At 42.6% G+C, this 16,005-nt stretch overlaps 1 protein-coding gene across 5 annotated transcripts in view; it reads left to right on the plus strand.

Annotated features, from left to right (window-relative positions):
* GLIS1 (GLIS family zinc finger 1) overlaps positions 1-16,005 on the plus strand; it is a 198,975-nt gene that overhangs the window by 150,498 nt on the left and 32,472 nt on the right. For 3 of the 5 annotated variants that reach the window (XM_065673307.1, XM_065673305.1, XM_065673310.1), the window contains 3 exons: positions 8,203-8,364; positions 11,742-11,852; positions 15,543-15,675. In XM_065673307.1, the coding sequence (XP_065529379.1) occupies positions 8,203-8,364; positions 11,742-11,852; positions 15,543-15,675 (406 nt within the window). The remainder of the gene's footprint in view (positions 1-8,202; positions 8,365-11,741; positions 11,853-15,542; positions 15,676-16,005) is intronic. The other 2 variants (XM_065673306.1, XM_065673308.1) reach the window with 2 other exon arrangements.

A 16,005-nucleotide genomic window follows, 5' to 3' on the forward strand; every position in this document is an offset into this window, starting at 1 on the left:
GGAAACGCCACTGACTTGTCTACTAACTTGCCAAGAGGAACCTTGGAGAAATGTGTATGTCCTCCTTCTCGCTTTGTTCAAAGACTGAGCCAGTATTGAAAATTCCATGCAACTTGTCAATCTGCAGGGAAACTTTGTTCTTCTTGGCTGATCTTTCGAAGCCACAATTTGAGAGAAAAGCTCCATTATGTGCATGTGTGAGAAGGACAGCACCTTCTAAGATAAAAAATACAGAAAATGGGAAAAAAACCCAGGAACAAAGCTATCCACTTGGTGAAATGGATTTTGTGAGGAAAACTAATAATCTATGTTGCACTACATACAAAAGGTTATGTTTGCAACAAAGCCCCCACAGAGGTGAGTGGAGAGTTACCTTGCTGCTGCTAATGCTCATCTTTGCTAAGAGACTTTGGTTGTGGCTGTCTAGTTTAGTTAGCTGTGGCCAGCAATTTCCAACTGTGGATCAGTTTTCACCCACAGGATCCTCCTCTGTTTGAACTGCCAAGGACAGGAGCCACTTTGTTAGCTGGGATGACATGCGACAAGCCATGACTGTAAAACATTTATTTATTGGGCTTGACAAAGATATGAGCTGGGTTTCCCAGGATTAAAAATGAAACAGTCTGGGGGATGAGTGGGAAGTTGGGATGGACACTCACTGTTGCCAGATTACACCGTATCCGTTACAGACAGGGTTTAGTGTCTCAGATATTCCTGTGACAGGGGACAGGCAGAGCACAGACTTAATGCAGCATGTTCATGCCTGTGGTGCATTGGAAACCCTTCCTGTTTCTAGGCGTGCTGCCTGCATGTTCCAAAGGCAGACTGGACTGTGTGCAGATCTTCCTCTTCCTTTGCTAGTTCACTGAAAAAAGGGAAAAAACAGGAAAAAAGAGGGAAGTTTTTCATTTTGCTTTTCCATTTCAATGTTTGTTAGTGAATACACTCAGCGTATTTCAATTGCAGTTGGTTTTAGTGTCTGATGCCAATATAACAGCTTAAGACTGTTTGCTTAGTTCCTGAATGTGCACATTGTTTTTAGCAAACAGTTCGAATTTACATGTTTGTCCTGCCTCTCTTTGAATCTCCCATTGGGTTCAGAATGCGAACCGGGGCAGGCAGTTTCTCTGCCATTCTCTTTGCAGATGTCTCTCGCAGAATCGAGAGCACAAAGTGCCCCTACACCGGGTACCAAAAGCGTTGATGAATTCCCCAGCACGCATGAATGTCCTCTGCTGAAAGAGAGCGCTCAACACATTACAGGGACAGCTTACAGAAGCAGGGTGTGTAATTTTTAATAACTGGGATAAAAACCCTCAGTGACATCTTTAAAATATAAATGCCTTTTCTTGTTTCTTTTATTTCTTCCCCCCCTCCCCCCCCCCTTCTATTTTGCCTTTTCATCTCTTCTCCTTCCAATTCCATTAAGCTTCATTGTACAATAATGTATCGCAGTGGACTTTTTTCAATTATGTTTTTGATTTTTTCCTCCTTGTTACTATAAAACTCCAGATGTTTTTAGACTTCATGGTTCTCTGGATATTTTTTCCTTTATTTTAATCTTCTTTTGTAACATGCCACACATGTGGTATTTTGGCCTTTTAAGATGCTATGCTATGCTAATCAGCCAGAAGTTTTGGGGTGGGTTTTTTTTCCTTCTATTTTTCCTTCTTGCTGTTGTCCTCTCTAATTCTTTCTTATTTTTTTTCCCCAACTGGTTAGTCCACATGAGCCATAATGGATTCTCCCTGTGTGCTGGCGCTGCATTAGTTATCTTAGCCCAATTAGTTCCTCACTTCAGACTTGCAAACTCTCGTCCCTGTAAGTAAACGGTGAGCACCTATTCCATCTTACACGGCAGGGAGATGCACTCTGTGCAGAACTGTTTGCAGTCGAACCGGCCTCCCAGACTAAAAGCACAGACTGCTGTCTGAAGACATGACTAAAATGTGAACCAAAGACATAGGCAAGAGACAGTGAAGTCTTTACAAAGAGGTAGGTGTAACGTGGTGATGTGTTAGGCGCAAACCGGAATTAAAACGTTTCCTCGGCAAGTGAGGTAAGACAGTGCCTTACTAATGCAGAGGAACAAGTTTTGTTATAAAATGTGATTTTGGGTAAAAAAGAAAATGTAAAAGAACTGGAGGGAAGCATTTTGGTTTTCTTTGTGGCTCTCTGCTGGCACAGCTGGAAAGGGGCTTCAGTTCAGTCGTAATTTTGTCCCCCAAACAAGCAAATCTGCCTTCAGATACCGGAGCAGCAAATCTTGGGTCGTGTTGTCCTTTAATTTCAAATAGCTTGCAAGCTATTCGAAAAATCCCAAATAAAGAACAGTTTCCCAATTACATATGAGGAAATGAGGGGCCTGACATGTAGATTTCGGGGGGTGGGGGGGTCTCCTTTGCTTATTACATGACCATATGAATATTACATTGTGTTTTCTAAGATGTTGCTCCATGCAATGTTATTTTTGCCTGCAAGCCATAATAGTGTATTCAGTCCAACTGTAATGAGGTTTCAGAAAATTGTTTGGTTTCCAAATGACATATTTAGCAAAACCTTATGGCAAAATTTGTGGCTGTCATGCTGCTGATAGTAAAATATCCCCAAGTTTCCTGCTTCATTCTCGTGCGTTGCAGCAACTAAATGCAAGCACCTCTGTTCTGAAAAATGTTTATCCTTCTGCTTGATTAAAGCAGGATCATGAGAAGGAATTCTAAGACTCGCAATGGGGTCTGGTGAAAACGACAGGATGTCCTGATAGCTTCCCAGGTATTTGGGATTTTGCTGGAAAATGTATGCAAAGCTCGGTGTGCTCACTGAAGTGCCTGACCTACTGGTGCTAGAAGAAATAAATCTATGAATATTGCAGTGCTTTTGAACCCTTTTCTTGACAGCTGATAGTTTGCAATTACATGAGCAAGACTTCTGAGAGCCAAAACATGCCAGTGCTCCTTAGAGACAGTCTAAGACTCAGTGCCTGCCCTGATGAGCTGGTCTTCTGCATTCAGGGTGGCAGCAGACCTTGGGAGAAGGTTGATAAAACTCAAATTCAATGCCAGAGATGCTCAGGAAAACAGGTAAAACTATCTTTAAAAAGCAAAATGCAGAAAGCCAGATTTAGGTTGCGTCAGCAGAAGGGGGAGTGGGACAGGCACCTAGCAAGCAGGATGGGTCCCACTGAGCTTTCTTAGCTGCTGACCTCATGCTGAGCAGACCTGCCATTCCCCAGGGACCTGGGAGCTCAGACAAGGCCATTCTTCTTTTAGGCAGCACAGCAAGAGCAGAGGAATCCCATCTCAGGGGACACTGGCAGGGAGGTGGTTGGATTTTGCAGCCACAGAAGTCTGTGCATGCAGAATCAGACCAGGTTGCTGTTGAAAGCCTCATGACTGTTGTTACAGGCATCTACACCTCCTGGTAGTGGGGGGGTGTGGTGGTCAGAAGACAGCGCAAAGCCTTGTTTATCTCAGTGATGTATGCTGATCATGCTCCTCCTCCAGGGTTCTCAGTGTATTCATAGAATCACAGAATAGTGAGGGTTGGAAAGGACCTCAAGATCATCCAGTTCCAACCCCCCTGCCATGGGCAGGGACACCTCACACTAAACCATCCCACCCAAGGCTCTGTCCAGCCTGGCCTTGAACACTGCCAGGGATGGAGCACTCACAACCTCCCTGGGCAACCCATTCCAGTGCCTCACCACCCTTACAGTAAAGAACTTCCTCCTTATATCCAATCTAAACTGCCCCTGTTTAAGTTTAAACCCATTACCCCTTGTCCTATCACTACAGTCCCTAGTGAAGAGTCCCTCTCCAGCATCCTTGTAGGCCCTATTCAGACACTGGAAGGCTGCTCTGAGGTCCCCACGCAGCCTTCTCTTCTCCAGGCTGAACAGCCCCAACTTCCTCAGCCTGTCTTCATACGGGAGGTGCTCCAGTCCCCTGATCATCCTCGTGGCCTCCTCTGGACTTGTTCCAACAGTTCCATGTCCTTTTTATGTTGAGGACACCAGAACTGTGCAATACTCCAAGAGAGGTCTCACAAGAGCAGAGTAGAGGGGCAGGTGTTAGTACTTTCCAGTTTCATGTTAGTTAGAAAATATGCAACCTAACAGCATCAACTAAAATGAGCCGCTGGTGTATGATGTTGATGTCAAATAGTTGGCTGTAATTGCCCTAACCCCAACAAGCGAAGGATGTGTTGCATTTATACTGAGGCTTTTCTAAATATTTTCTTTTCCCTCTTCTGAGCCTTTTTACCATTTCTCCTACACACCAACAATTGTCCAATAGTCTGGCTAAAGCCGAAATGCTTCTTCTGTAATAGAAATAATAAACCAAGTACAAGCAGTTTTTCCCCAGGACTCAAAGGAAGTATCATGGAGAAGTGTCACTCTGCAAACATAAATTGTTCAGACTTAACAAAAACCCCCAAAACATAGAAATTGGCAGGTCCCTTTTCTGTTACAGGTATCTCCCGTTATTTTGTTACCACAATGGGAAAAAAAACAGCTTCCAGCAATTTAAATCTGCACATTTGAATGTGGCTGTATGAACTGGGATTCTTTGGGAAGCCGAGAGCTCAGTCCTATGGGTTGCTTTTTATGTACACACATAGTTCTGTTGAGTTTTAATAAAACTCCTTGCATGAGTCATGGTACTCATGCACAAGTATGTGCAGGCTCAGGGCTTTACGTGGTAGCTGCAAGAAAGAATTAGAAATGAATCCAGGCAGGAGTTAGCTGGAAAAAAACCAAAGCATCACATCAGGTATTGGGATTCTTGTGTTGGGCAGAACAACCCGTGTGCTGAAGTTGCCGATCAGTAACAATCTGGAGCCTCGTATGCTTCCTGCCATGTCCCCAACATTAGGCTCAGTGTGCTATAAAACACTGCTGCTATTAAAGAGTGGGGTGGCTGTTTCCTCCCTTCCAGAAGGGCTACATATCCTCACAGGATCCTTTTTCTCATAATATATTTTCAATAGAAGTCTCCCAATTTTGTAATCAGTCGGGAAGAAAGAACATTTCACAATGTTCATAAAGCCTGTAGATGTTTTGACCAGACATAAGATTTCCTATTGATAGTATTAAATGCTTTGGAATGAAATGTTTTGGGTTTTCCATCTGTAGGCTGTCTGAGATGTCAGCAGCCAATATGACCTGCTCTTTCCCTTTCAGGTCTAGAAAGAAAAGGCAGCTTGTTTAACTGATCTTGCAGCAGAGAGCAGAGGTGTATATTAATGAGCTTTCTCTAATGGCACACTGGACCTATTTAGCACTACAACTGTGAAGGCTTCTCTTTCTCAGTCATAACTCATTTCCTAAGAAAATGTCAGTTATTGCTTCACCTTATGGTCTGAGCTGTTCAGTTTATAGTTTATTTCTTCTGATCTGTCCCACTGACAGATATTCCAGACAGGACTGTGATTAAATATGCTTATGAAAATGGTAAACATGTGATAATATAAACCCTTGGGGGAATATGCTGTTATTTCTGCATGGCAGCATTCTCAGGTGCATTCCAAGTATAACGTGGAAGCAAAGAAAAACCATTTTAAGCAATTAGAGTTATTAGATGAAATTGTTTTGGTAGGAAAACTGTGATGTGTTTGGATCACTGTGAGATAACGTAGTGTTTTCATAAATATGTCTTTCAAACGCATGATGCTGCAGCAGTTCCACTCCAGTGAGATTTCAGTGTAAAATAAAGATAACACATGTATTTCCATATGGCAGTGAGCTAATTCAGTCCTGTAAATTTCTACAACGTATTTTTTCCTAGTAGAAGCACTATTCTAAAAGCAGCAGTCGTTCTCAAATGCAATGACTGCATCACACTACTTACTGTAATCGTGTGGCACTGTTTAGTGTCTCTGTGTGGCACAGCACTGTCTGAAGCACACATTAACAACCTCGGAGTAAAGACAAAAGTAGTAATTGCAATATAGTTATTATTTTTATTGATGAACTTGTTGACGAGCTCTGTTGACATTTACAGACTTTGAGGATCATGCGGCGTTTGTTACAGCTAACCCAGGCATCAAACATCAACAAAATGTTTTAAGATGGTAGGATTAAGCAGTGACAGATTGGGGCCAGATGTCTGGGAGATACTGTCAGTAGCCTTCTCAGCTGATCAAATAGCTCTTACCATCCTAAAGCCCTTTTGAAATCCCACATTGTGCTTTGTAGTTGAAGCCGAGGCATTTGTAGGATTGATGGATCTTTCTGGAGGTTGTTTGAAAAGAAGAATGATTCCATGACAAGTGGTGTCCCTCAGGGTTCCGCACTGTGACCAGTATGGCTTAGTATCATCGTCAATGACACAGCCAGTGGGACCAAGTGCACCCTCAGCAGGGTTGCAGAGGACACCAAGCTGAGCGGTGTGGTTGACACACCTGAGGGACAGGATGACGTCCAGGGGGACCTGGACAAGCTCTGAAGATGCAGACTGCATATCTCAGGTGACTCTGGTTCTATCATGATAGCTGTGATGGGGAAAGATAGAAATTTGTACCTCAGATAGCTGTCTACACCCATAGATCCAAATATGCCATTCAGAGAGATTCAATATCTGCCCAGGCAGTAAAATGTTTAGGACAGTAAAAGCCACAGTGGTCATTTCATATAGGAGTGGCTGGATAAGGCAGAAATTTGAAGTCTGCCTGTGTGCTGGAGTGCTTGCCGTGTTTAATCTGTAGTTTGCAGAGCTGCTCTGCATCCAAAGACAGAACACAGCCTGCAAAATGTAGCAGGGTATGATGGACCTTTCTCCATCATTAGTTTAAATAGCACCAGGAGTTCAGGTGCCTCCAGTTCACAGAATCTTCTAGGTTCCATCTGCATCTGCTCTCCCTTCCCACTGCCTGCAGTGCTGGATGCAATAGCTAAGTCATGAGCTTGCACACATCAATGTACATGAGGTGTTTGTGTCACAAGTAGAATGTGATGGGGATTGGCAAGGCAGTGGTTTCTGTGATGCCATCTGAGCAACCACATCAGCAAGTGCTAAGCTGCTGAACGAAACCTTGACTCAGCAGAAGGAAGTGACAAAGCACTAATTTTATGAAGGTCAGGAATTCACTCATGAACAAGAATCATACAAGAAAATCTGGCTTCAAGGAACAGTGAGTTTAAGATACACCTATTTTCTTTCAAAGCTGTTAGTGCTGATGTGAATTGGCCTTTGTTTCTCTAATGCATTCTTTGAGATCTCAAATCAGAGAGCAGCCAGGTTTCTATCTGTCTAGAGACACTAGAAGATCCACAGTGTCATGAAGCTGCAACGCAGAGTGGGCAAAGTATGTGCATACCATGACTTGATTACGTGTGCTTATGAGTATTTATACACAAGTGTAAGTTCCTGGGTACATCGTATGGGTTTGCTAGCGCATGAAAGTGCATTCACGTGTATTTGTGTTCGCCTATTAGCTCCCAAAGCCCACCCTAGGATAGTGCCTTCACTGAAACTTATCAGTGAGCAATGCAAAACACCCTTCCCTCAGCCTAATAGCTGGAAATGCTGTTTCTTTATTCAGATTTAATTTGAAACAGCTACTTTTGTTATGAATGCCATGCAGCATTTTATTACTAATGAAACGGGTGCTTAAGAACTCCGAATTGCTCAGGTTACTGGTTGTATAAATGCTGAGAGCAGGTCTGAATGATACAGCTGGTAAAGAAAAGGGTGCAGAATAACAGCAGAGCTCTTTTGGATTGCTCTTCAAATGGATCAGGTCTTCTTGTTATAGTCCCTGCTCATCTGCTCCACTGTATAGTATTTCAGATACCTGAAACCAGGTTCTAATCCGCCACAAACAGCTTCTGCTCCTCTCAGTCCGCAGCAGCTGATTATTGCCCACAGTGGTTCCTGTGCCAGTTAACATCTAGGAGAACTCATCACAACACTTGTTCTTTCTTGAAATCTTTGCTCTGACACCATGTCTTTAAGTGTTTGGTACTTCAGACAGAACATGCGAGATATTTATAACCCTTGTATTATTACTGAGCTACACACCATGTCTTCAGTGACAAATTAAATGAACAGCACAAAATGTGTTTCATCCATAGATTTCAACAGATGTTTGAATGTTGGTTGATTTATTGCATGTCCAACTTGGATCTTACACTGTTCTCATTGTGGCTGCAGATGGTTTATTTAATAGTACTTTACAATGACTTTTTATGACGTTTTTCAGTTTGAAGGGTGCAACAAGGCATTTTCTAGGCTTGAGAACCTTAAGATTCACCTCCGGAGTCACACTGGGGAGAAGCCATACCTGTGTCAGCATCCCGGCTGCCAGAAAGCTTTCAGCAACTCCAGTGACCGGGCAAAGCATCAGCGAACACACCTGGATACCGTAAGCATGATTTCAGGCTGGGAGCTGCTCTGAGTTTTCCAATGCTCCTTGTACACAATCTGTTCTGCAACTGGAGGGTGACTTTTCCTTTTCATGAGGAGCATCAGCTACAGGCAACTGTAGTTTTCTATTTAACTGCATGTGCTTTGAGGAGGTCTTGATCACAGAAAGGCAAATTCAGCTGGCTTACTCATGCTGAGGAACAAGTTACTCAGGATAAGTTACTCAGCAAACTCTCCTATTGCTCTCGTTCCAGTAAGAGGAGGCAGCAGTAGAGTAAGGTACAGCATGAGTGAAAGCTGAGTCACTGCTGCTGTATGGAATTGTGTGTCATTGTCTTGCTTCCTGCCCTGTGTTGCTTCAGTAGAGTCTGTTCTGACTGAACACAAAAGCAGCTCAGATGTCTCATGGAAGGTAAATGCACCGCAGTTTTGGACATAATTTTGTAAAGGTAAAAAATGTATCTCTTATAACTCTATGAAATTTGTACATAGGAAACTGTACACATTAACTGTAAGAAAACAAATCTTCACTGTAAGAAACAAATCCTTATGTAAAACTGGTAGGTTCTGCCTCAGCTCTACAAGTCTCACTTGTCTTGCAGAGAACATGGGAGCTTGTCTAGGGTCTGAGGCTCCAGTAAGATTAAATCACCATATTATGGTGGAAGAAAGTCAGTGGACAACTTTGCAGAGCAGTTAAGTAAGTCATCAGCATGGAGCTTGTAAAGAATAACAGGCAGAGGTGTTCCTTTGTTTTTTGCAAAGGAGTGACTATATGGTTTAACGTTTGACCAAGTGCTTATGGGGCAGAACTTTTGAGTTTAATTGATACTTACTTTTTAAGCAGCTACCCATTTCAGACAGTGCAGCATTAAGGAATGTCTAATGTACATTATGCCTTGCAAAAACAAACAAGAGAAGCGAGTCAGTCACATTTTCCAACCCAAAGCACACTTACAATAACAATGTTTTATTTATTTGAAAGTCAACCTGAGATATTTGCATTTGTAATTAGCTCTCAAACGTGTCTGTTTTGAAAGCGGATACACGGAATCGGGTGCAGTTTTGAAAGGGAACTGCCTGAATCGAATACATGGAATTTTTATTCGCCAAAGTCACAAGTAAAATGCCATTTATTACTTCTGAAAGAGAATTCAAGGGGTTACTAAAATAAGCAAGAATTCTTGTATCTTGTTGTTCTGTGCATTACTGAAGGCAAATCTCTTAACTTGCTCTTTTCTTTTCTTCTCCCTTTCTCTCTGTCTTTATTATCTGAAATGCTCATAAAGCAGGAAAAAGGTACAGTAATCATTTTCTACTAACTTTCTCAAATGTCTAAACATGCTGTTCTGCTGCAGGCTCTTTAGAACTCTTTCTGTGGTCCCACAACACAGTTACTAACTTCTACTTACCTGGTGTAATGAAGTCCTGTGGATTAATGTAGTGTGTTGTGTGCTTATGTGAATGTTAGAAGTAACAGAGCTAGGGGATGGTGCTACTGTACAGCCTGCACGTTCCATTAGCTCAGGGGACAATGTAACAGCTGGGAATGTCAAAGCAAACAGCCATGAAGCTTGTCCAGGGCAGTCAGATTTTCACCTAGTTTCCCTATCACTAAACTGAACGATTCTATCACTAATCTGAATGACTTGAAAATGACTAATCAATGACTTGAAGAATACTCTTCTAGTTTCTCTGCTAAGGGATTTGTTAAAGTTTTCCATAGTTTTTCCTCAGGTGTCAGTTCTCTGTGCTCCAGACACTCCCAATAAATCTGCTTTTCCCTGTAACTTTCTGGGTAGGTGCTGTGTTAGCCTGTAAGGTCATGAGTTGGTGAATGATTCTATTATTCCTTCAGAAATTTCCTGCTGGCTGGACAGAGCAGCAGCACTTATCCTCTGGAGGTACTTACAAAGAAAAGGGGTTTATATAGACTGCTTATTCCTTATTGAGTGCATTTGGAACTGGTTCTGAAGCTTCTCAGTGTAGGTCACCCCATCATTTATCTTCTCCAAAAGGAGAATCTGTAAATCATTTCAGAGACTTACTGGTGTAGTTTGATCGAATCTCTACTAAATCATCTGGAAGTAGATCCTTCTCCAGAACAAAGAGAACGTATGTGTCCCTGCGGTAACAAGGGCATGTCATCACCCCTCCAGGAGCAGAGCAACTTGTTTAAAGGACCTAACAGTCACTTCTCCCAAAACCTCTGGGGTTTTATTTCCCTTTGTGCATCCTCTGTCTGAAACCAAGGAGGATCGAAGAACGTGACACTGAGGTCATGACAAACCAGTTCTCTGCCGTTGAGAAGACACCAAAAGGTCTCACTGGTGCAAGTGAGCAGGCTAAGGCAGTGCTGACAGATGAGGCAAGGAAACAGAATACAAATGAACGTTCTGCTCAACTTTAAACCTCTGTGAGCTCTGACCTGCAGCACTCTTTCCTACACTGAAGTCAACGGTTACTTAATAACAAGCACCAGAGTCCTTTTGCTTAGCTTGGAAATTGCACATCCATTTGTAGGTTGTGCTGTAACACAGAGATGGTGTCTTGTGTGTTGGGAATAGGCATGACTAGAAGAACTTGGTGAGGCTTTCAGTCATTGGGACCCCAGAACCAGCGGTTAAACTGGAGCATCCTTATTCATTTATTTATTCATTTTCCTATGAGAGGAGAGCACTGGAACTGCCCTCCCAGACTCAAATGCTTTTCCCAGGAGGTAGCGCTCATACTGCTCCTAACACACAAAAGCAGCAAGCTCTGCCCCATACCAAAACCAAAACTGGGAAGTTCTTTGCAACAGTATCGACAATAGCGGGTTTTTCTTTCTGTATTGATTTGCTGGTGTTAATGTTTGATGCAGGTTGTTTGGTTAGGAGTTATAAAACATTGCTGTTACTCAAAACAGGAACAAGGTATGAAGGCAATCAAATGTGTGCTATGCCACAAGTTTTGCTCTGCTGCATAAGAACACTGTAAAAACTATGTAAATCAGGACTCAAACCCAGAGCTTCTGTATTTATAATGGCACTGGGTGATCTAAGGATCATTTTGTCTACTTTAAATGCTAGGGAAAACCCCATCAAGTTACAGCTCATTAGCATCTAATCCAGCCCAGTAATCTATACCCAACATGCCAGAGTATCGATGTGTCAAGTGCCTGCACAGAGTGCAAAATCAGAGCTCTCAATGTGGTTCTATTTGCATCATGTCAGGCTTGTGTGCAAAGTGGAGACAGAGCAAACGTGGAAACGGCAGAGCAAACAGCTCAGGCTTAACGCTGTGTTCCACAGACACAGCCGTCCCTCAGCTTTGTGTGCCGACTGCAGAGATGCAGAGGAATGTGAACTCTTTTCCCTTTGCTCACATTTACAGAAGCCCTATGCCTGTCAGATTCCTGGCTGCTCCAAACGCTACACCGACCCCAGCTCCCTGCGCAAGCACGTGAAAGCTCATTCTGCCAAAGAACAGCAGGTGCGTAAGAAGGTAAGACCAGGAGAAAGTGACACATCACACATCTCCTCCGTAAAGCTATGTTTAACTTTCATTTAGCTCATGTACTTCCAAATTGGAGTTCTTCTGGAATATTGCTAAAGGAAAATGTCAGTTGAGTTCATCTTCCTGTTGGTTTGTAATTCCTGTTGTTAGCCAGTCCACCTTATCCTTCTGCACCTTCAAGGCTACCACCCTCTAATTTTGGTTTGCATTTCTTTCCTGTTCATCTTACATACACAAGCCCAAATTCTGCTGTCATTCACATAAAATATCCATGCATTGGGTCTCTGCCATCAGCTAGTAAATACACGTTGGCAAATCATCTGCAACACAAATGAAACGAAGCCAGGATACTATGGAAATGTCAGGAAAGGAGCACTTGTAATAGAGGAGAATGAAAACCTCCACTTTTCCCACCACATCTGTATTATAAATGCATTTATAAATCATTCCAAACCCAGACTGCTAGTTATGTTTTCACTAGTATTAGATTCAAATAAGTATTTTGGTTTCTGTGGCCTAAATCCTGAACTCATGATTGAATGGGGATGCCCACAGGCACCAGCTCGGCATCAGAGACTTGTTTATTACACATTTATATACTCAGTTTGTAAAAAGATGATTGGGACCCTACAGAGCTGGTCTGGGACAGACCATGAGCATACTTGAGGCCCAGAAGTGGCAGGGAACCCAGGCCTTAGCAAGCAATTATGATTACTTCAACAAGCAGCAATGGCATCTTCCCCCAGCTGCCTCGCCACTGCCAAGAGCATCACAGATGAGACAGCAAGGCATGTTTAAAGGATGGAGGTGTGTAAAGGATGGAGGACAGCAGATAAGACAGCCTGTCAAGACAGAGCTAGGAGTAGCTAGTTTGGAAAAATGTCAAAGGTGAAAATTAGAAGTACTGGAGAGCAAAGGGAGGAACACGTGGAAAGAAGAGACAACAGGAGAACACAGGTGATCTTAGTTGCAGACTTTGGAACGTCAGAAAGACCTCATTCTCCTGCTTGAACACAACTGTGGTGACTTCGTAGTGATTTGTCCTTGTGTCAGTCATGCCCCCCCTCTTACACTCCTGCTGCTTCTCTTTTACAGTTTTCACTTGGCTATATTCACCAACCTGAATGTACAGTCCCCTTTCCTAGGACAGCTGTCTGTCCCCCTGTCCCCCCCACAAACCCAGCTCTGCATCAGGTGCATGCAGACTGAGTAACAGTGTCTAGAACATCAGTGTCCAGAGTTGTGCACACTATTTCAGTCAGTCAGTCAAGAAGCACTCATTACTCTCTGAGTTTTGTGCCTGGGAGTAATTCATGCCTAGCACCTATCCAGATGTCCACAGAAACACATCTGTTGTCCCTGCATATTGGGTCCAGTCAGAACTTTTGGTTGGCCTGGCAGGAGTGGACAGGACTGCCCAGTTTTCCAGCCCATTGTTATATTATCAGGCCATGTTGTTTTACTACAGCTCCTTACGTTAGAAGGTTCCACAGGGTTTGCTGTGCATATGCCTACCACACCACAGGTCACAAAACTCCCAACACTTCCCTACAGCAACGTTTAGGGTTTAGTGAGAGAAAGAGTCAGAAAGCCATAGCAGTAAGTGCCCACAGAAAGAGGTGCATGAAAGCAACCATGCTCCCTATTCCAAAGGAAAGAACATCCCATCTTTCCTTCCTCACGTACTTCTTGGGGAAGGAAGGAGGGAATTATTTCCTGTTACCTAGCACGAGTATCATTTGTTCAGCGCTGTGTACTGGGCTGAGTGCATTAACACATTAACATCTTTTATATCTGGGCAAAGGAATAGTCCCCACTGTTACACCCTGTGAGGCTTGTCACCTGCTGAGTGACACTTCTATTTCCACTGCTATGGAGGAAGGTGAGAAAAAACCCTAAATCCAAATTTTGCATTAAGTTGTATGAAGTATTTCCTGCATTAACAGCAGAGGTCTTAGGCACAGAATCCATATAGGACAAACGTGGTACACACAGATTGCAAACTCAAGCTGCTTGGATGTACTGAGACATGAAATACCCAGAGTTTCATCTCTCTTAATCTCCTAGCTTGAGGAATTTTCCTGCATTCATATACACAGCCTACCATAGGCTTATCAAATCTGTCTTAAAATAATGGTAGTTCCTTGCCTCCCAAACCTTATTTGGTAGACCAGTCTAAATCTGCACTCCTCCAGTGGTTGGAAATCAGATTTCCTGTTTCATTTATCCATGATAACTGTATGAGTACTTGATCCTGTGTCTTTTTCCCTTGAACTTAAAAGGCATCTGCAAAAGCAGCAGATTTAAACTGCATTTTGATCAGGGTCCCTTAAAAGGGACCAAAGCAAATCTGACTCATGAAGAAATAATACACACGCATGCACTCACCCCCCCAATATTTCACTTAAATGTATGGGGAAAACCCCCTTTCACAGCTACGTAAATCTCAGTGGTACTGAAACAGTGACAGTCTTCTTTGGATTTCAGATGTAGGAAAAAAGGGGAACAGGCTGTTTGCACTCACTGGCTGGTTTTTGGTTATAACTCAGCAAAGGCAGTTGTCCACTGGCATCAGCTTCCCAGGAGTTCTGAGTGGAAATGACTTAGCCAAGAAAGAAAAATTAACGGGCTGCTCTGCCCACATGGCTTGGTTGATATATGCTACCAAAATGTGCCACCTCTGACACAAAACAAAATGCCTGAGCTTACACTTACATCAAAGGAATCCTGAGTATTTAGTTCATAACTTAGGAGACGACTGCAGTGGTAATATTTGGTTGTTCTGCAAGGCTTTACAAGAGCAAAATAGGAGAAAGTTAGCTGTTAATTTAGTAGTAGTTTAAATGTAATTGGCTACAGATGCACTTTGTGATCCAAAAGTTAGATGTTTATCTTGAAGCAACAAATGGCTGTAGAGCAGAGTTCTAAATAGGTTTGCCTGGACCTTTTAGAGTAACCAAACCCAGGGGAGATCGGTATGCAAAACTGTAAACGCAAAGACAATAACTATTTATTAATGGCTATAGAATATGATGGCTGTTTGTGTAATGTGAGCACTATATTATGACAAAAGCTTGGCAGCATCAGCATGTTTGAAAGAGAATTAGAAATGCTTTTCTTTCTTAATTCTCCTCTCCTGCTGGTTTTAATATGATCGACGTTGTGGTTTGCAAGAGTTTGCTTCAGACACTTTTGCCAGAGCTTTAATTTACGTGGAGCACAGCTGATGTATCGGTGATACCTCTTACCCGTTACTGACAGCGCATTATTCCACCAGTCCTAATCTGATAAGCACAAACGCTTTTCTTCCCCTATCAGATGTCTTTCCAAGTGTCACAGTTATGAGGTGAGGCAATCCTTTTGCCACAGAACCCAAGGAACTACAGAAAGCTTGAAAATATGCAGTTAAATTACTCGGGAAGGTTTGAAGAAACACAGGGGACATCATTTTCTGAAGCAAACTGTTGCTGATTTCAGATTAGCACATTTAACTTGTGCACTTGAAAACACCCAAATTATCTCTAATTGAGAATGCCAAGTAATTACACCGAGTTCCTAAGAATGGTATTTTCTTCCTTCTTTCTATACAAAATCTTTAAGCAAAAAGAGATATTAATTTAATTAAAAGTAATTTGATTTACATTGGAATAAAATGTTTGTTTTATCCTCCTCTTGTAGCTAAATTCCTGTACCGACATTGAACAGGATGTACTAAGTGAATGCTTAGCTATGCAACAGCTCCACACATCTTCACAACACATTTTGGACGGCAAGTGTGGTAGATCTGTAGGTCATCATGATTTAATTACAGGTAAGAATACTTCAAATAAGGACGGTGCTAAATATGTCATGTAATAGAGGAGCTAAAACAGAAAAGCTTTTGGGTCTGATTTGCCACTATGGAAGATGAAAAAGCCCCAACCCAAACCAGGAAATAAAATGAGCTAATTTGGGAGTTGTTTACTAAGGCCTGAGTGGTTTTTCTAGCAGAGTTAGTCAGCCAAATGGCTCCTATTAATTTCACATGAGGGGTGTAGCAGCCCTGCTGAAGGTCAGCCTCTGTCCATTTCAAAGTTTGCCTTGGCTTGAGCAGAATGCAGGTGCATGAGCTTTGCTGAAGCCAAACGAGTGCTCTAGCAAA

This window comes from Lathamus discolor, chromosome 3, assembly GCF_037157495.1.
Source record: "Lathamus discolor isolate bLatDis1 chromosome 3, bLatDis1.hap1, whole genome shotgun sequence".
NCBI lineage: Eukaryota > Metazoa > Chordata > Aves > Psittaciformes > Psittacidae > Lathamus > Lathamus discolor.